At 63.5% G+C, this 19593-nt stretch overlaps 2 protein-coding genes across 2 annotated transcripts; both read right to left on the reverse strand.

Moving 5' to 3' along the window:
* Nucleotides 1-821: 821 nt before the first annotated feature.
* On the reverse strand, nt 822-10796 carry DGUOK (deoxyguanosine kinase). The gene is made up of 7 exons (XM_071579264.1): nt 10735-10796; nt 9969-10081; nt 7645-7814; nt 5816-5963; nt 2135-2250; nt 1937-2030; nt 822-972 (listed from the first exon to the last, which is right to left on the reverse strand). Exons 1-7 carry the CDS (start codon nt 10778-10780, stop codon nt 910-912), a joined length of 750 nt encoding a protein of 249 aa, XP_071435365.1. The 5' UTR covers nt 10781-10796; the 3' UTR covers nt 822-909.
* A 1482-nt stretch (nt 10797-12278) lies between these two features.
* Nucleotides 12279-18641, reverse strand: ACTG2 (actin gamma 2, smooth muscle). Its single transcript, XM_071579171.1, has 9 exons — nt 18586-18641; nt 16869-17039; nt 16655-16783; nt 16455-16565; nt 15950-16034; nt 15694-15855; nt 14713-14904; nt 13341-13522; nt 12279-12548 (listed from the first exon to the last, which is right to left on the reverse strand). The coding sequence occupies exons 2-9, from the start codon at nt 16992-16994 to the stop codon at nt 12405-12407; spliced, it is 1131 nt and encodes a 376-aa protein (XP_071435272.1). The 5' UTR covers nt 16995-17039; nt 18586-18641; the 3' UTR covers nt 12279-12404.
* Between the last annotated feature and the right edge of the window lie 952 nt (nt 18642-19593).

The following is a 19593-nucleotide window of genomic DNA, read 5'->3' on the forward strand; positions in this document are numbered from 1 at the left end:
AGCAGCCACGGACAGTTCCTGTGGGAATTTAAACAGTGCATTGAAACCACCTCCTGGAGCACCCCCAGCTCGGGGTCCCTAAAGATGGGGGGGGGGGTCACAGAGGGGACCTGGTCCCCAGGGATGGGGGGACATGGGGTCAAGGGTCAGACCTGGTCCCACCCCATGGGGTCAGGGGTCTCAGCTGGTCCCTCATAGGGGTCAGGGGTCTCAGCTGGTCCCCAGGGATGGGGGGACACGGGGTCAGGGGTCTCAGCTGGTCCCTCATAGGGGTCAGGGGTCTCAGCTGGTCCCACCCCACGGGGTCAGGGGTCCCACCTGGTCCCTCATAGGGGTCAGGGGTCTCAGCTGGTCCCCAGGGATGGGGGGACATGGGGTCAGGGGTCACAGATGATCCCCCCACACGGGGTCAGAGGTCACACCTGTATGAAGGGACACAAGGTCAGGGGTCTCACCTGGTCCCCCCACATGGGGTCAGGGGTCACAGCTGGTCCCCCACACGGGGTCAGGGGTCACATCTGGTGTCCCCCCACATGGGGTCAGGGGTCTCACCTGGTCCCCAGGTATGAGGGGACACGGGGTCAGGGGTCACAGCTGGTCCCTCACAAGGGTCAGAGGTCACAGCTTGTCCCCCACACAGGGTCAGGGGTCTCAGCTGGTCCCCCACACAGGGTCAGGGGTCTCAGCTGGCCCCACAGGCACAGCAGGGGTGGGGGGAGCCCACCCTGACACCCCAAAACTCCTCCCACAGCTCCGATTTATCCGCCTTCAAACCACCCCAGTAGTGCCTCAAACCCACCCCTTGCCCAAATCAACAGCCTGAGGGGCACGTGGGGACCAGGACGTGTCCCCTGTCCTCGGTGCCAGGGTCCCCAGGGGTGGTGCCCCTGCCCTGGGTGCCAGGGGGGCTCACACAGGGTCGGGATGTGACGGCAAAGCGTCGGCTCCCAGCGATGCCACAAAGGCCTTCACCTGCAAAGGAGAGTCCCATGGAGAGGGGGCACTGGGATGGCACCATCACAGCACTGGGATGGCACCGGGATGGTGTAGGAATGGCACCAGAATGGCACCATCATGGGACTGGGATGGCCTTGGGATGAGGTAGGAATGGCACCATCATGGCACTGGAAAGGCACCAGGATGGTGTAGAGATGACGCCATCATGGCACTGGGATGGTCCTGGGATGAGGTAGGAACAGCATCAGGATGGCACTGGGATGGCACCAGCACGGCACTGGGATGGCACCAGCACGGCTGAGCTTTAACCCCCCTCAGACCCAGGGTGTGGGCACTGTTTTTCCCATGGCAGAGGCTCCGGAGCCAGCCCGGCTGTGCTGGCACTGCTGGCATTCTTGGCAGTGGGACAGCACCATCATGGCACCAGGATGGAACTGGGATGGCACCATCATGGCACCAGGATGGAACTGGGATAGCACTGGGATGGCACCATCATGGCACCGGGATGGAACTGGGACAGCACCATCATGGCACCAGGATGGAACTGGGATGGCGCCATCATGGCACTGGGATGGAACTGGGATGGCACCATCACGGCACCGGGGTGGAACTGGGATGGCACCATCATGGCACTGGGGTGGAGCTGGGATGGAACTGGGACAGCACTGGGATGGCACCATCATGGCACTGGAATGGAATTGGGATGGAACTGGGATGGAACTGGGATGGCACCATCATGGCACCAGGATGGAACTGGGATGGCGCCATCATGGCACTAGGATGGAACTGGGATGGCGCCATCATGGCACTGGGATGGAACTGGGATGAAACTGGGATAGCACTGGGATGGAACTGGGATGAAACTGGGATAGCACTGGGACGGCACCATCATGGAACTGGGATAGAACTGGGATGAAACTGGGATATCACTGGGATGAAACGGGGATAGCACTGGGATGGCACCGCCTGTGCCCCTCACCTGTGCCATGAGCACGCCCTGCATGGCCACATCCTGCTCGAAGTCCTGGTCCACATCCAGCACCAGGACGGGCTGTGCAGCCCCGGGGTGGGTCCTGGCAGGGACAGAGGGAGGGAGGGGTGAAATCCCAACCAACCCCCCAGCTCAGGGGTCATCCCAGAGCCCCCCCTCAGGTGCCAGGGATGGATTGGCACTCACTGCGTGGTCTTGTCCACCAGCCACTGCTCGTGCTGGGCATGGAGCTGCTCCAGGTATTCCAGCTGGATCCCGCCCTCCTCGCTCCGCGCCCGCCGCCGCAGCCGTGCCAGGCACGTCTGTGCCCACCGGGACATGGCGGGAGAGGGGACAGGGGGTCAGGGACAGGGGCACGGGGAGGGGACAGGGGGTCAGGGACAGGGACACGGGGTGGGGACAGGGACACGGGGTGGGGACAGGGGGTCAGGGACAGGGGCACAGGGTAGGGACAGGGGCACGGGGTCAGGGACAGGGGCACGGGGTCAGGGACAGGGGCACGGGGTAGGGACAGGGACATGGGGTGGGGACAGGGACACGGGGTGGGGACAGGGACACGGGGTGGGGACAGGGGGTCAGGGACAGGGGCACAGGGTAGGGACAGGGGCACGGGGTCAGGGACAGGGGCACGGGGTCAGGGACAGGGGCACGGGGTAGGGACAGGGACATGGGGTGGGGACAGGGGGTCAGGGACAAGGACACGGGGTGGGGACAGGGGGTCAGGGACAGGGGCATGGCCACGGCCACAAGTCAGGGACAGGGGCATGGCCATGGGGTAGGGACAGGGGGACAGGGTCAGGGACAGGGGCACGGGGTCAGGGACAGGGACACGGGGTCAGGGACAGGGGCATAGCCACGGGGTAGGGACAGGGGCACGGGGTAGGGACAGGGGGACAGGGTAGGGACAGGGGCACGGCCACAAGTCAGGGACAGGGGCACAGGGTCAGGGACAGGGCCATGGCCACGGGTCAGGGACAGGGGCACGGCCACAAGTCAGGGACAGGGGCACGGGGTCAGGGACAGGGGCACAGGGTCAGGGACAGGGGCACAGGGTCAGGGACAGGGGCACGGCCACGGGACAGGGACAGGAGGGCAGTGGGAGAGACAGGATGTGGGTGTCAGGTAAAGCAGCACCACAGGAATAACCTGAAGATGCTCAGCCTTCCCTCCCCAGAACCCACTCAAGAACCCCCATATTCCTATGGGAGAGACTCCTGAAGGTGCTCAGCCTCCTCTTCCCAAAATCCATTCAAGAACACTGACATTCCCATGGGAAAGACCTCAGAAAATGCTCAGCCTTCCCTCCCCAAATCCATTCTGGAACACCCACATTCCCGTGGGAGGGACCCTGTAAGATGCTCAGCCCTCCCTTCCCAAAATCCATTCCAGACATGGACATTCCCATGGGAGGGATCCCAGAAAATGCTCAGTCCTCTCTTCCCCAAATCCATTCTAATACACCAACATTCCCATGGGAGGGACCCCTGAAGAGACCCAGCCCTCCCTTCCCAAAATCCATTCTAGAATCTATAGCAGAATTCCCACCCACGTTCCCATGGCAGGGACTCCTGAAGATGATTAGCCCCTTCTTCCCAAAATTCATTCTAGAACACTGACATTCCAATGGGAGGGACCCCAGAGGATGCTCAGCCCTCCCCACCCCAAATCCCACTCCAGAAAACTCCACAGTGAAACTCCCACTGACATTCCCATGGGAGGGATCCCAGGAAATGCTCAGCCCTCCCTTCCCAAAATCCACTCTAGAACCCACAGCAAATCCCGCCCTGCCATTCCCAGGGACAGGCCCTGCTCCTCCAGAGCCACCACTGATGCTCTGGCAATTCCCAGTGCTGGTGCCATTCCCACGGATCCGGAGCCTCCCACCCCATTCCCGTCCTGGCAATTCCCAGTGCTGGTGCCATCCTGATGGATCAGAGTCTCCCACCCCTCTTCCCGCCCTGGCAATTCCTGGTGCCATCCCAGTGGATCTGGAGCCTCCCACCCCTTTTCCCACTCCAGAAATTCCCAGTGCCATCCTGGCAGATCTGGAGCCTCTCAGCCCATTCCTGCCCTGGCAATTCCATCCCAGATCTGAAGCCTCCCAGCCCATTCCCGCCCCGGCAACTCCCGGTGCCATCCTGATGGATTGGAGCCTCCCACCCCTCTTCCTGCCCTGGCAATTCCTGGTGCAATCCTGGTGGATCCAGATCCTCCCAGGCCTTTTCCCACCCCGGCAATTCCCGGTGCCATCCCAGTGGATCCGAAGCCTCCCACCCCTTTTCCCGCCCCCGCAATGCCCGGTGCCATCCCAGCAGATCTGGAGCCTTCCAGCCCATTCCTGTCCCAGCAATTCCCGGTGCCATCCTGGCGGATCTGGAGCCTCCCAGCCCATTCCTGCCCTGGCAATTCCCGGTGCCATCCCAGCAGATCTGGAGCCTCCTACCCCTTTTCCCACCCCGGCAATTCCTGGTGCCATCCCGGCAGATCTGGAGCCTCCCACTCCTTTTCCCACTCCTGCAATTCCCGGTGCCATCCCAACGGATCCAGAGCCTCCCAGCCCATTCCTGCCCCAGCAATTCCCAGTGCCATCCTGGCGGATCCAGAGCCTCCCACTCCTTTTCCCACCCCGGCAATTCCCGGTGCCATCCTGGCGGATCTGGAGCCTCTCACTCCTTTTCCCCCCTGGCAATTCCCGGTGCCATCCCGGCAGATCCGGAGCCTCCCAGCCCATTCCTGCCCTGGCAATTCCTGGCGCTATCCTGGCGGATCCGGAGCCTCCCACTCCTTTTCCCACCCCGGCAATTCCCGGTGCCATCCAGGCAGATCTGGAGCCTCCCACTCCTTTTCCCACCCCGGCAATTCCCGGTGCCATCCCGGCGGATCCGGAGCCTCCCAGCCCTTTTCCCACCCCGGCAATTCCCGGTGCCATCCCGGCAGATCCGGAGCCTCCCAGCCCTTTTCCCACCCCGGCAATTCCCGGTGACATCCCGGTGGATCCGGAGCCTCCCAGCCCATTCCTGCCCCAACAATTCCCAGTGCCACCCCAGCACATCCGGAGCCTCCCAGCCCATTCCTGTCCCAGCAATTCCCGGTGCCATCCCAACGGATCCAGAGCCTCCCACTCCTTTTCCCACCCCAGCAATTCCCAGTGCCATCCCGGCGGATCCAGAGCCTCCCAGCCCTTTTCCCACCCCAGCAATTCCCGGTGCCATCCCGGCAGATCTGGAGCCTCCCACTCCTTTTCCCACCCCTGCAATTCCTGGTGCCATCCCAACGGATCCAGAGCCTCCCAGCCCATTCCTGCCCCAGCAATTCCCGGTGCCATCCCAGCGGATCCAGAGCCTCCCACTCCTTTTCCCACCCCAGCAATTCCCGGTGCCGTCCTGGCGGATCCGGAGCCTCCCAGCCCATTCCTGCCCCGGCAATTCCCGGTGCCGTCCTGGCGGATCCGGAGCCTCTCAGCCCTTTTCCCCCCTGGCAATTCCTGGTGCCATCCCGGCAGATCCGGAGCCTCCCAGCCCATTCCTGCCCCGGCAATTCCCGGTGCCATCCCGGCGGATCTGGAGCCTCTCACTTCTTTTCCCACCCCAGCAATTCCCGATTCCATCCCGGCAGATCCAGAGCCTCCCAGCCCATTCCCACCCCAGCAATTCCCGGTGCCATCCCGGCGGATCCGGAGCCTCCCAGCCCTTTTCCCGCCCCGGCAATTCCCGGTGCCATCCCAGCAGATCCAAAGCCTCCCAGCCCATTCCTGTCCCAGCAATTCCCGGTGCCACCCCAGCACATCCGGAGCCTCCCAGCCCATTCCTGTCCCAGCAATTCCCGGTGCCATCCCGGCGGATCCCGGCCCATTCCCGCCCTGCCCACCTGTGGCGTGGCGCGCAGGTACAGGAACCCGTGCAGGGCCGTGCCAGGGCCCAGGTGGCACAGCAGGAAGTCGTGCCAGTCCTGGTAGATGGTCCATTCCAGAGGCTGCAGGTGCCCCACCTCGAACAGGTTCTTGGCAAAGACGTACCTGGGAAGGGACAGGGGGTGTTGGCAGCGCCACCTCCGAGTCACAGCCCCTGGCACAGGTTTGGCACCAACCAGGAGTGGCACGGGGGGAAATTAAGGTGAAAATCACGGATTTGGGGCTGGAATGGGGAGTGGCAGGGCCCGGCTCGGCCCCTCCGGGCTCAGCACCCCCCAAAGGGCTTCAGGACATGGGTGGGGATGGGGCAGCCCCCCCAAAATATACAGATAAAGGACCCCCAACAGGGGCAGGGATGGGGCAGCCCCCCAGAATATACAGATAAAGGACCCCCAACAGGGGCAGGGATGGGGCAGCCCCCTAAAATTATCCAGATAAAGGACCTCCAACAGGGGCAGGGATGGGGCAGCCCCCCAGAATATACAGATAAAGGACCCCCAACAGGGGCAGGGATGGGGCAGCCCCCTAAAATTATCCAGATAAAGGACCTCCAACAGGGGCAGGGATGGGGCAGCCCCCCAGAATATACAGATAAAGGACCCCCAACAGGGGTGGGGATGGGGCAGCCCCCCAGAATATACAGATAAAGGACCCCCAAGAGGGGTGGGATGGGGCAGCCCCCCAGAATATACAGATAAAGGACCCCCCAGCATTGGTGGGGATGGGGCAGCCCCCCAGAATTATCCAGATAAAGGACCCCCAAGAGGGGTGGGATGGGGCAGCCCCCCAGAATTATCCAGATAAAGGACCCCCAACACGGGTGGGGATGGGGCAGCCCCCCAAAATATACAGATAAAGGACCCCCAACAGGGGTGGGGATGGGGCAGTCTCCTAAAATATCCTGATAAAGGACCCTCAACAGGGGTGGGGATGGGGCAGCCCCCCAGAATATACAGATAAAGGACCCCCAACAGGGGTGGGGATGGGGCAGTCTCCTAAAATATCCTGATAAAGGACCCTCAACACAGGTGAGGATGGGGCAGCTCCCCAAATTATCCAGAAGATAAAACCCCCCAGCATTGGTGGGGATGGGGCAGCCCCACAATATCATCCTGAGGATAAAGAACCCCCAACAAGGGTGGGGATGGAGCAGCCCCTCCAAATTATCCAGATAAAGGACCCCCAACAAGGGTGGGGATGGGGCAGCCCCTCCAAATTATCCAGATAAAGGACCCCCAACAAGGGTGGGGATGGGGCAGCCCCCCAGATGATCCCGAGGATGAAGAACCCCCAACAAGGGTGGGGATGGGGCAGCCCCCCAGATTACCCCGAGGATGAAGAACCCCCAACAAAGGTGGGGATGGGGCAGCCCCCCAGATTACCCCGAGGATGAAGAACCCCCAACAAGGGTGGCGATGGGGCAGCCCCCCAGATGATCCCAAGGATGAAGAACCCCCAACAAGGGTGGGGATGGGGCAGCCCCCCAGATGATCCCAAGGATGAAGAACCCCCAACAAGGGTGGGGATGGGGCAGCCCCCCAGATTACCCCGAGGATGAAGAACCCCCAACAAGGGTGGGGATGGGGCAGCCCCCCAGATTACCCCGAGGATGAAGAACCCCCAGGCTATCCAGGCCCCCACTGCTGTCACTCAGCACCGCACAGGTGTCACTGGGATGGTGGCTCTGCTCACCCCAGGGGTGGTCCCAGGCCCCCACCCCCTGTGCGGGTGCTCCACCCCCAGGGAATCCAGTCCCTGCCTCTCTCCCCTCCCACTGTCCCTGTACCTGTCGCTGTACACGGAGCGCTCGAAGACCCTGACGGGGTGGGAGGAGTCGGGGGGCGGCTCCAGCATCGTCCTCAGGCGGCTCATGCAGGAGAAGGTCTGGAAGGTGTAGGACCACCGGGCCGGCTCCTGGTACATCATCTGCAGCAGGTTGGTGGAGCCCTCGGGTTCCTGCGGGGGGAGAGCTGTGGGAGAAGGGCTGGGAATGTTGGGGGGGTATCGTGTCCCTGTCCTGCCCCACGGGATGACAGCCCAGAGTCTGCTCCCCCTTTCCAGGGCAGAGCCATCCAGGGGGGAATGTTGGAAACATGAACAGGCTGGGAATGCCGGGGGGACACCTATCCCTGTCCCATCCCACGGGGTGACAGCCGAGAGTCTGCTCCCTCCTTCTGGGACACCCACACAGGGGAGATGGTGGGGGTGTGAACAGGCTGGGAATGCTGAGGGGACACTGTCCTGTGGGGTGACAGCCTGGAGTCTGCTCCCTCCATATGGGACAGAGCCATCCATGGGAGATGCTGGGCGTGTGAACATGCTGGGAATGCTGGGGGGACACCGTGTCACCATGGGGTGACAGCCCAGAGTGCTCCCTCCTTGTGGGACAGAGCCATCCATGGGAGATGTTGGGGGTGTGATCAGGCTGGGAATGCTGGGGGGACACCGTGTCACCATGGGGTGACAGACCAGAGTGCTCCCTCCTTGTGGGACAGAGCCATCCATGGGAGATGTTGGGGGTGTGAACAGTTTGGGAATGCTGGAGGGACACCTATCCCTGTCCCACCCCACGGGGTGACAGCCCAGAGTCTGCTCCCACCTGCCAGGGCAGAGCCATCCATGGGGGAATGTTGAAAACGTGAACAGACTGGGAATGCTGGAGGGACACCTATCCCTGTCCCACCCCACGGGGTGACAGCCCAGAGTCTGCTCCATCCTTGAGGGACAAAGCCCTCCATGGGACATGTTGGAGGTGTGAACAGGCTGGGAATGCTGGGGGGACACCGTGTCACCACGGGGTGACAGCCCAGAGTGCTCCCTCCTTCCTGGGCAGAGCCATCCATGGGAGATGTTGGACGTGTCAAGAGGCTGGGAATGCCAGGGGGACACCCATCCGTGTCCTGCCCCACGGGTGACAGCCCAGACTCCAAGCTCTGCAGGACCACTTGGCATCCCTTGGTGGTGGTGGGACCCCTGGCACGGCCCCAAGGGATCCGGGGGGAATGTGGGGCAGCAGCAGGACCCGGGGCTGGGGGTGCAGGGGGGACACCAAGTGCAGGGCCAGGGGACAGATCCAGCCCCCACGTGCTGAGAATTCCCAGAGAAAGAGGTTAACAGGGACTGAGCCATCCATGGGAGATGTTGGAGGTGTGAACAGGCTGGGGGGACACCGTGTCACCACGGGGTGACAGCCCAGAGTGCTCCCTCCTTGTGGGACAGCCATCCCTGGGAGATGGAGGTGTGATCAGGCTGGGAATGCTGGGGGGACACTGTCTCGTGGGGTGACAGCCCAGTCTACCCCCTCCTTCCAGGGCAGAGCCATCCACGGGACATGCTGGAGGTGCCAACAGGCTGGGAATGCCGGGGGGACACCTATCCCTGTCCTGCCCCACGGGGTGACAGCCCAGACTCCAATCCCTGCAGGACCACTTGGCATCCCTTGGTGGTGGTGGGACCCCCCCGTGCCCCCCAAGGCCCCGCAGCTCTGGGGGTGTTTCCTGTCACCTCTCCTGCCTCCCCCGGGGGCTCCAGAGGGTTCCCGGTGAGGGCCCCTTGCCCTTAAAAAGGCAGCAGGACTTTGGCAGCTGCTGCTTGGGCTGTGCCAGGGCTGGGGGTGGCTCCGGGCAGGGGCCGGGGGGCAGCACCCACAGAGCCCTCGGGGCTCATCCCACCTCCCAGAGCCCCCCGGGGGGCGCAGAGCCAGGAGCACCCCAGGGTGGGGCTGGGTTTGCACCCACAGCTCTGCCCGAGGGTTTGGGGGCCGAGGGACTTCGGGGCACCACTGGGGGCGGAGAGAGGAAACCACAGGGAGCGGCATCCCCGACGTGCGCGATTCCAGGGATCCGAGGTGTGCAATTCCAGGGATCGGGGCAGCCGAGGCCGGGAGGAGCCGACACACCGACCCGGGGCGTTTGCGGCGTCCCAGCCGTGCCAGAGTCGCCCCGGCCCGGGGTGTGCCCACGGCGGAGCCCCCACACTCACCGCCCCCGGGGGGCAGGGACACAGCCGGAGCAGGGATGGAGCAGGGACGGAGTAGGGTTTGAGAAGGGACGGAACAGGGACTGAGCTGGAGCTGGGATGGAGCTGGATCAGGGACGGAGATTCCCTTACCTGCGCCGTGCCCCGGGCTGGCACCTTCTGCCACTGTGCCAGGGGCTCTGTCACCAGGTGCCACCGCGGGAAGGTGGCTCCCAGCAGCCTCAGGAAGGTCGATTTCCCCACGGCTGCGGGAGTGGAGGGGAGAGCAGGGTGAGCTCCTGCCCCAAATCCCGGGAATGTGGGGTGAGCCAGGGATCCCCCCATCCCGCCTTCTGGGAACCTGCGATGAGCTTCAGTGTCCCCTCACCCCAGGTCCCAAGAACACGGGGTGATCCTGCGTGTCCCCCACCCCGAATCCCGGCACCACGCGGTGGCTCCGGGTGCCCCTCCCCTGTCCCCCCGCACCGCAGGGCTTGGGGTGCCCTCCCCAACAATAACAATAATAATAATAATAATAAATTACCGACACTCACTCGCACCCCGGGACGCTCCTTCACCCCAAACCCTCCTGCCCCTCCAACCCCTTCTCTCCTCAGACCCCCCGCTATCTCTCCCTGCCCCCGTTCCCGCTCTGCCCCTGACCCCCCGCTGTCCCCCCCTGCCCCTGTCCCCCCGCTGTCCCCTCCCTGTCCCGGTCCCCCCGCTGTTCCCCCCTGCCCCTGTCCCCCCGCTGTCCCCTCTCTGCCCCTGTCCCCCCGCTGTCCCTCCCTGCCCCTGTCCCCCCGCTGTCCCTCCCTGCCCCTGTCCCCCCGCTGTCCCCTCCCCGTCCCTGTCCCCCCGGTGTCCCCTCCCTGCCCCGCGCTGCCCCCCCCGCTGTCCCCTCCCTGTCCCCCCGTACCGATGTTCCCCTCCAGGGCCACGCGCAGGGCCCGCGCCCGCCCCATTCCCGCCACCGCTTCCGCCTTTCCCGCGTCACATGCTAATGACATGCTAATGAGCTGTGCGCGTGACGTCATCGCGCGGGAAGTGGGCGGAGGGAGGGGAGGGGAAGGGGAAGGGAAAAGGAAGAGAGGGAAAAGGGAGAAAGGGAAGGGAAGGAAGGTTTGGGAAGGGAAAGGGAAAGGGAAAGGGAAAGGGAAAGGGAAGGGGAAAGGGAAGGGGAAAGGGAAGGGGAAAGGGAAGGGGAAAGGGAAGGGGAAAGGGAAAGGATAGGATAGGATAGGATAGGATAGGATAGGATAGGATAGGATAGGATAGGATAGGATAGGATAAGATAGGATAGGATAGGATAGGAAAGAAAAAGGAAGGAAAGGGAAAGGAAAGGAAAAAGGAATGGAAAAAGGGAAGGAAAGGGAAAGGAAAGGGAAAGGGAAAGGAAAGGAAAGGAAAGGAAAGGAAAGGAAAGGAAAGGAAAGGAAAGGAAAGGAAAGGAAAAGCGGAAGGGAAGGAAAAAGGAGAGGAAAGGAAAGGAAAGGAAAGGAAAGGAAAGGAAAGGAAAGGAAAGGAAAGGAAAGGAAAGGAAAGGAAAGGAGAAGCGGAAGGGAAGGAAAAAGGAGAGGAAAGGAAAGGAAAGGAAAGGGGAAGCGGAAGGGAAGGAAAGGAAAAAGGAGAGGAAAGGAAAGGAAAAAGGAAAGGAGAAGGGAAGGAAAGGGGAAGCGGAAGGGAAGGAAAGGAAAAAGGAGAGGAAAGGAAAGGAAAGGAAAGGAAAGGAAAGGAAAGGAAAGGAAAGGAAAGGAAAGGAAAGGAAAAGGAAAAGGAAAATGTCGGCGGAGGGGGCTGGGGCTGGTATGGTAATTTATGCAAATGTGGTCCCGCCCACAGCAGGTCGGGGAGGGGGCGGGGGGAGCACCAGGATGGGCTTGGGGTCACCAACAGGAGGTTAAAGACATTGATGTGGGGCTGGGTCAGCAACAGGGGTCTGGAGTCACCAAATGGGGTTGGGGTCACCAATGTGGAGTCAAGGGCATCACGACAGTGGGGTGGGGTCACCAGCACGTGATTGGGGTCACCAACAGGGGGTTAAGGACATTGATGTGGGGCTGGAGTCACCAACAGGTTTGGGGTCACCAACATGGATTTGGGGTCTCCAACATGAGGTCAGGGTCACCACCGTGGGGTCGAGGTCACCAGCATGGATTTGGGGTCACCCAACATGGATTTGGGGTCCCCAGCATGGGGTCAGGGTCACCACCGTGGGGTCGAGGTCACCAGCATGGATTTGGGGTCACCCAACATGGATTTGGGGTCCCCAGCATGGGGTCAGAGTCACCACTGTGGGCTCAAGGGCCCTGACATGGGTTTGGGGGCATCAGGGCAGAGTGAAGACCATCATCGCTGACATCACGGGCACCAACATGAGGCTGGGGGTCCCCGGCCCTCCCCTCTCTCCCTCTGACACCCCAACCCCTCCCACCCCCCACCCGTCCCAGAAAAAGCTCCGACTCTGGAGAAAAGGCGTTTTAATGCGCGGCGGGCGGGTGGGAGGAGCAGCAGGGGCCGAGGGGGAGGAGGAGGAGGAGGAAGAAGGGAGGGGCGCCCCAGGCCGGGCTGGCGGGAGGGAGGGGGGGCTTAGAAGCACTTTCGGTGGACGATGGAGGGTCCGGCCTCGTCGTACTCGGGTTTGCTGATCCACATCTGCTGGAAGGTGGAGAGGGACGCCAGGATGGAGCCGCCGATCCACACCGAGTACTTGCGCTCCGGAGGGGCGATGATCTGCGGGACAGGAGTGGTGGGGATGTGCCCCCTGAGCCAAACCCCCCAAACCCACCGCCGGAACTGGGCGGGGGGAGGAGAAGCTTTGGGAAGGGAAGGTTTGGCAAGGGAAGGTTTGGGAAGGTGTGGGAAGGTTTGGCAAGGGAAGGTTTGGGAAGGGAAGGTTTGGGAAGGTTTGGGAAGGTGTGGGAAGGGAAGGTTTGGGAAGGGAAGGTTTGGGAAGGTGTGGGAAGGGAAGGTTTGGGAAGGGAAGGTTTGGGAAGGTGTGGGAAGGGAAGGTTTGGGAAGGGAAGGTTTGGGAAGGTTTGGGAAGGTGTGGGAAGGGAAGGTTTGGGAAGGTGTGGGAAGGGAAGGTTTGGAAAGGTGTGGGAATGTTTGGGAAGCGAAGGTTTGCAAAGGGAAGGTTTGGGAATGTTTGGGAAGGTTTGTGAAGGGAAGGTTTGTGAAGGGAAAGGGAAAGGGAATGGGAATGGGAATGGGAAGGGGAAGGGGAAGGGGAAGGGGAAGGGGAGGGAAAGGGAAGGGAAAGGGAAGGGGAGGGAAAAGGAAGGGGAGGGGAAAGGGGGAGGGGAAGGGGAAGAAGAAGGGGAAGGGAATGAAAAAGGGAAATGGAAAGGAATGAGAAAGGGAAAGGGAAAGGGAAAGGGAAGGGAAGGGGTGGCGGGGCTGGGTGGGTCCGGTATGGTATTTAATGTAAATGTGGCCCTGCCCACAGCAGGTCGGGGAGGGGGCGGGGGGAGCACCCGGATGGGGTGTCGGTGGCCACACTTGAGGCCCCTGGCCAGGACCTACTTTGATCTTCATGGTGCTGGGGGCCAGCGCCGTGATCTCCTTCTGCATGCGGTCGGCGATGCCCGGGTACATGGTGGTGCCCCCGGACAGCACGTTGTTGGCGTACAGGTCCTTGCGGATGTCGATGTCGCACTTCATGATGGAGTTGTAGGTGGTCTCGTGGATCCCGGCAGACTCCATGCCTGGCGGTGGGAGCGGCACGGTCAGCACCCCCACACCCCGCCCTGCAGCCTGGGGGCACCCCAAAGGGGCACCCAGGGGGGTGTCCCACTGCGTGGGGTGTAAAGTGTTTGGGGGACCCCCAAACCGCCTCTGTGGGGCACCCAGGGGAGTTGATTGGGGTGTCAGGCTCAGTGGGGGGAGCCCCAAACTCCTCTGTGGGGCACCCAGGGGAGCTGATTGGGGTGTCAGGCTCAGTGTGGGGAGCCCCAAACTCCTCTGTGGGACACCCAGGGGAGCTGATTGGGGTGTCAGGCTCAGTGTGGGGAGCCCCAAACTCCTCTGTGGGGCACCCAGGGGGGTGTCCCACTGCTTGAGGTGTAAAGTGCTTGGAGGAGCCCCAAATCCCTCCGTGGGGCACCCGTGGGAGCTGATTGGGGTACAAAGAGCTTGAGGGGAGCCCCAAAATGCTTCTGTGGGGCACCCACGAGAGCTGTTTGGGTTTTGTCCCACCACTTGGGGTGCAAAGGGCTTTTGAGGGGAGCCCCAAACCCCTCTGTGGGGCACCCATGGGAGCTGTTTGGGGTGTCAGGCTCAGTGTGGGGAGCCCCAAACTCCTCTATGGGGCACCCAGGGGAGCTGATTGGGGTGTCAGGCTCAGTGTGGGGAGCCCCAAACTCCTCTGTGGGGCACCCAGGGGAGCTGATTGGGGTGTCAGGCTCAGTGTGGGGAGCCCCAAACTCCTCTGTGGGGCACCCAGGGGAGCTGATTGGGGTGTCAGGCTCAGTGGGGGGAGCTCCAAACTCCTCTGTGGGGCACCCAGGGGAGCTGATTGGAGTGTCAGGCTCAGTGGGGGGAGCCCCAAACTCCTCTGTGGGGCACCCAGGGGGGTGTCCCACTGCTTGGGGTGGAGTGCTTGGGGGACCCCCAAACCGCCTCTGTGGGGCACCCAGGGGAGCTGATTGGGGTGCAAAGAGCTTGAGGGGAGCCCCAAAATGCTTCTGTGGGGCACCCACGAGAGCTGTTTGGGGTTTGTCCCACCACTTGGGGTGCAAAGGGCTTTTGAGGGGAGCCCCAAACCCCTCTGTGGGGCACCCAGGGGAGCTGTTTGGGGTGCAAAGCACTTTGGGGGGAGCCCCACATCCCTCTGTGGGGCACCCATGGGTGCCGGCCGGGGCGGTGGGGCCGGGGGTGGCCCCCAGGCCGCGCTCACCGATGAAGGAGGGCTGGAAGAGCGTCTCGGGGCAGCGGAACCGCTCGTTGCCGATGGTGATCACCTGCCCGTCGGGCAGCTCGTAGCTCTTCTCCAGCGAGGAGGAGGAGGCGGCCGTGGCCATCTCGTTCTCGAAGTCCAGCGCCACGTAGCAGAGCTTCTCCTTGATGTCTCGCACGATCTCCCGCTCGGCTGCGGGCGGCGACCACCGGGACGCTCAGCCCCGTGCCGTGGGGCCATCGTGCCCCCTGTGCCCCCCCCCGTACCTCCTGTGCCCCCCCCGTGCCCCCTGTGCCCCCCCGTGCCTCCTGTGCCCCTCCCCATGCCCCCTGTGCCCCCCCGTGCCTCCTGTGCCCCTCCCCATGCCCCCTGTGCCCCCCCGTGCCTCCTGTGCCCCCTATGCCTCCTGTGCCCTCTGTGGTCCCTGTGCTCCTTGTCCTCCCCGTGCCCCCCATGCCCCCCTGCTCCTTGTGCTCCCTATGCCTCCCATGTCCCTTGTACCTCTCATGCCCCCCTGTGCCCCCCGTGTCCCTCATGCTCCCTGTACCTCCATGCCCCCTGTGCCCCTCATGTCCCCTGTGCCTGCTGTGCCCCTCATGCTCCTTGTGCTCCCTATGGCCCCCATGCTCCGTGTCCCCTGTGCCCCCCGTGCCCCCCATGTCCCTTGTACCTCTCATGTCCCCCTGTGCCCCCTGTGCTCCCCATGCCCCCTGTGTCCCCCGTGCCCCCCATGCTCCCTGTACCTCCATGCCCCCTGTGTCCCCCGTGCCCCCCATGCTCCCTGTACCTCCATGCCCTCTGTGTCCCCCGTGCCCCCCATGCTCCCTGTACCTCCATGCCCCCTGTGTCCATCATGCCCCTCGTGCCCCCCATGCTCCCTGTACCTCCATGTCCCCTGTGCCCCTCATGCCCCCCATGCTCCCTGTACCTCCATGCCCCCTGAGCCCCCCGTGCCCCCCTGCCCCCGGGCCAGCCCCCTACCCGTGGTGACGAAGGAGTAGCCCCTCTCGGTGAGGATCTTCATGAGGTAGTCGGTGAGGTCACGCCCGGCCAGGTCGAGGCGCATGATGGCGTGGGGCAGCGCGTAGCCCTCGTAGATGGGCACGTTGTGGGTGACGCCGTCCCCGGAGTCGAGGACGATGCCTGGGGAGGGGAGGGGGGTGAGGGAGGGCACTCCATGCTGGTTTGTTCCCTTCCCATGGTGGATAAAGCCCAGGGAGTGGCGTGTCCCACTCACCGGTGGTGCGGCCGGAGGCGTAGAGGGACAGCACGGCCTGGATGGCCACGTACATGGCAGGGACGTTGAAGGTTTCAAACATGATCTGGGAGGGAGGGAGGGAAGGGCAGAGGGTTAGAGGGCACCCTGGGGGTCCCCAGCGCATCCCACCCTGATCCATGGGGGCTCTGCCTTCCTGGGCTCATGGAAAAACACAGGGATCGTTGCATTGCATAAGGAAAAACTGGTGGATGGTTGGATTGTGCTGTAAAACAGGTGGCTGTGGGGAAAACGTGGGTCAGCACATCCCACGGAAAGGGGAGTTCCCACACGGAACCCACGTGGGGCCAGGCATGGCATGGACAACACGTGGGCAGCTCCTTGGGTGGCAAATCCCCACTGGGATCTCTGCTGGATCCAAACCAAACAGCCCCCACCATCCTCCTCCACCCCACCAGACCCCCCCAGCCCTTCCTGTGGATTCCGAGGGTCCATCCCCATCCCCAGGGGTCCCACAGCACCTCACCTGGGTCATCTTCTCCCGGTTGGCCTTGGGGTTGAGGGGGGCCTCGGTGAGCAGCGTCGGGTGCTCCTCGGGGGCCACGCGCAGCTCGTTGTAGAAGGAGTGGTGCCAGATCTGTGGTGGGCAACGGAGGGTTGGGGTCTCACCCACAACTGGAGCCAGGGCTGGTACCCACCCCCCGTCCCTGTGAGGGGGGGTCTCACCTTCTCCATGTCATCCCAGTTGGTGATGATGCCGTGCTCGATGGGGTACTTGAGCGTGAGGATGCCCCTCTTGCTCTGCGCCTCGTCGCCCACGTAACTGTCCTTCTGCCCCATGCCCACCATGACGCCCTAACGACACACACGGCCCGTCAGACACGCTCTGGGGATCAAAGTGGGGTGGGGGCCGCCCCTCATCCCCTCCCCAGGTGCCCACCTGGTGCCGGGGCCGGCCCACGATGGAGGGGAAGACGGCCCGGGGGGCGTCATCGCCGGCGAACCCGGCCTTGCAGAGCCCGGAGCCGTTGTCGCACACCAGGGCCGTGGTTTCGTCCTCGCACATGGTGGCGCTGGAGCGGTGGCTGCTCGGGGGGACCTGGGGGAGAAGCTGCGGCCAGGGGGGAAAGCAGAGGTGAGGATGGAGGAGTAGAGGGTTGTCCCGCAGCACGTCCAGCTTTGGGGTTGACTTTGGAGTCCTTGATGGGCGGCCCCGCGAAATCCTCCATGGGCAGAGGGGTGATGGTGCCGGCAGAGGGGTGGTGGTGGTGGCAGAGGGGTGGTGGTGCCGGCAGAGGGGCAATGGTGGTGGCAGAGGGGTGATGGTGGTGGCAGAGGGGTGGTGGTCCTGGCAGAGAGGTGATGGTGCTGGCAGAGGGGTGATGGTGCCGGCAGAGGGGCAATGGTGGTGGCAGAGGGGCGATGGTGCCGGCAGAGGGGTGGTGGTGCCGGCAGGGGGGTGATGGTGCTGGCAGAGGGTGGGTGGTGCTGGCAGAGGGTGGGTGGTGCTGGCAAGAGGGGTGATGGTGCTGACAGAGGGATGATGGTGTCAGCCGAGGAGGGATGGTCCTGGCAGGGGCGTGGTGGTGCTGGCAGAGGGGTGGTGGTGCCGGCACAGGGGTGGTGGTGCCGGCACAGGGGCAATGGTGGTAGCAGAGGGGTGATGGTCCTGGCAGAGGGTGGGTGGTGCTGGCAAGAGGGGTGATGGTGCCGGCAGAGGGGTGGTGGTGCCGGCAGAGGGGTGGTGGTGCCAGCAGAGGGGTGATGGTGCCGGCAGAGGGGTGATGGTGCCGGCACAGAGGTGGTGGTGCCGGCACAGGGGCAATGGTGGTGGCAGAGGGGTGATGCTCTTGCTGCTCCATGCTGGGGCTGCTCCTCCATCCTCTTCCAGCCGGTGCCCAAAATCAGTGCCAGGGCCTCCTGCCTGCACTCCTGGCTCTGGTGTTGCCAAGCCCCACTGGTGCCCCCAAAGAGCGGGCAGGGGGTGGTGGGTGATGCCCCCTCATCTGGCTGTGTCTCAGCAGCCTCTTGCTGCAACTGCTCCCAAAAACGGCAAAAAACCCCCAGTCCTTTCCAAGGGTTCCCCCCCGGTGCCGCTGGATGTGCCCCCAGATCTGAAGGGAACAGGCAACAATCTGCAGGAGCCCGAGGTGCAAAAAAACCCCAACCCAGAGGGATTTGTGGAAGGGCAGGACCCACCTGGGCCGCAGCCCAGGAAGCCAAAAATCCCAAATCCAGGGATTTCTGCAGGAGCACAGCCTGCCTTGGCCACAGCCCAGGAAGCCAAAAATCCCAAATCCAGGGATTTCTGCAGCAGCACAGCCCGCCTTGGCCACAGCCCAGGAAGCCAAAAATCCCAAATCCAGGGATTTCTGCAGGAGCACAGCCCGCCTTGGCCACAGCCCAGTTCTGTCACCTCCACGGATGCCCCCGGGGTTGGCACTCGCTCTGGGCTGTGCACGCCGAGGTGGGGCTGCCCCATAAACGCTGGGGCACCCCAGCCCCCCCCGGTTGGTTCTCCTGCCCCTCTCCTCCCGGGAAGCAGGGCAGGGAGGGAGGGCAGGACAGGCAGGGAGGGCAGGGAGGGAGGGAGGGCAGGCAGGGAGGGCAGGCAGGGAGGGCAGGCAGGGAGGGAGGGAGGGCAGGGCAGTACTCACCGCAGAGGCGAGAGCTCCTTTCCTCTGGGACCGAGCCCTGCTGTGCCCTGTGTATAAATACCAGCGAGCCCCTGGAACCTCAGAGGCGGATCCTCTCTAAACAAAGACCCTAAATAGGCTCAGTGATGGTGTGTCGGCCATATGGCCATATAAGGTGTTTTATTTCATTAAATTGACCTCGGGCTGGTGGTAGGACCCAGCACTTTAATTATTGTAGGAAAAACGTATGTGGGGATGCTTGGGAGGCAACGGCCCAGCTGGGACTCTGTTCCTTTTATGCTCCGCTCCGATAAACAAGTGAGACCCAAGTCCTTATAAGTGACAGGCTCGGAAAAAGGAGGTGGAAGTGACTCCAGTTCCAGGGGAGAGCGTGGAGAGACCCCCCCGGGGGCGGTGGGTGTGGGGGCTCCACCGTGGGCACACCCCGGGCCGGGGGGACTCTGGCACGGCTGGGACGCCGCAAACGCCCCGGGTCGGTGTGTCGGCTCCTCCCGGCCTCGGCTGCCCCGATCCCTGGAATTGCACACCTCGGATCCCTGGAATCGCGCACGTCGGGGATGCCGCTCCCTGTGGTTTCCTCTCTCCGCCCCCAGTGGTGCCCCGAAGCCCCTCGGCCCCCAAACCCTCGGGCAGAGCTGTGGGTGCAAACCCAGCCCCACCCTGGGGTGCTCCTGGCTCTGCGCCCCCCGGGGGGCTCTGGGAGGTGGGATGAGCCCCGAGGGCTCTGTGGGTGCTGCCCCCCGGCCCCTGCCCGGAGCCACCCCCAGCCCTGGCACAGCCCAAGCAGCAGCTGCCAAAGTCCTGCTGCCTTTTTAAGGGCAAGGGGCCCTCACCGGGAACCCTCTGGAGCCCCCGGGAGAGGCAGGAGAGGTGACAGGAAACACCCCCAGAGCTGCGGGGGCTTGGGGGGCACGGGGGGGTCCCACCACCACCAAGGGATGCCAAGTGGTCCTGCAGGGATTGGAGTCTGGGCTGTCACCCCGTGGGGCAGGACAGGGATAGGTGTCC

The sequence above is a fragment of the Pithys albifrons genome, chromosome 29, assembly GCF_047495875.1.
Source record: "Pithys albifrons albifrons isolate INPA30051 chromosome 29, PitAlb_v1, whole genome shotgun sequence".
NCBI lineage: Eukaryota > Metazoa > Chordata > Aves > Passeriformes > Thamnophilidae > Pithys > Pithys albifrons.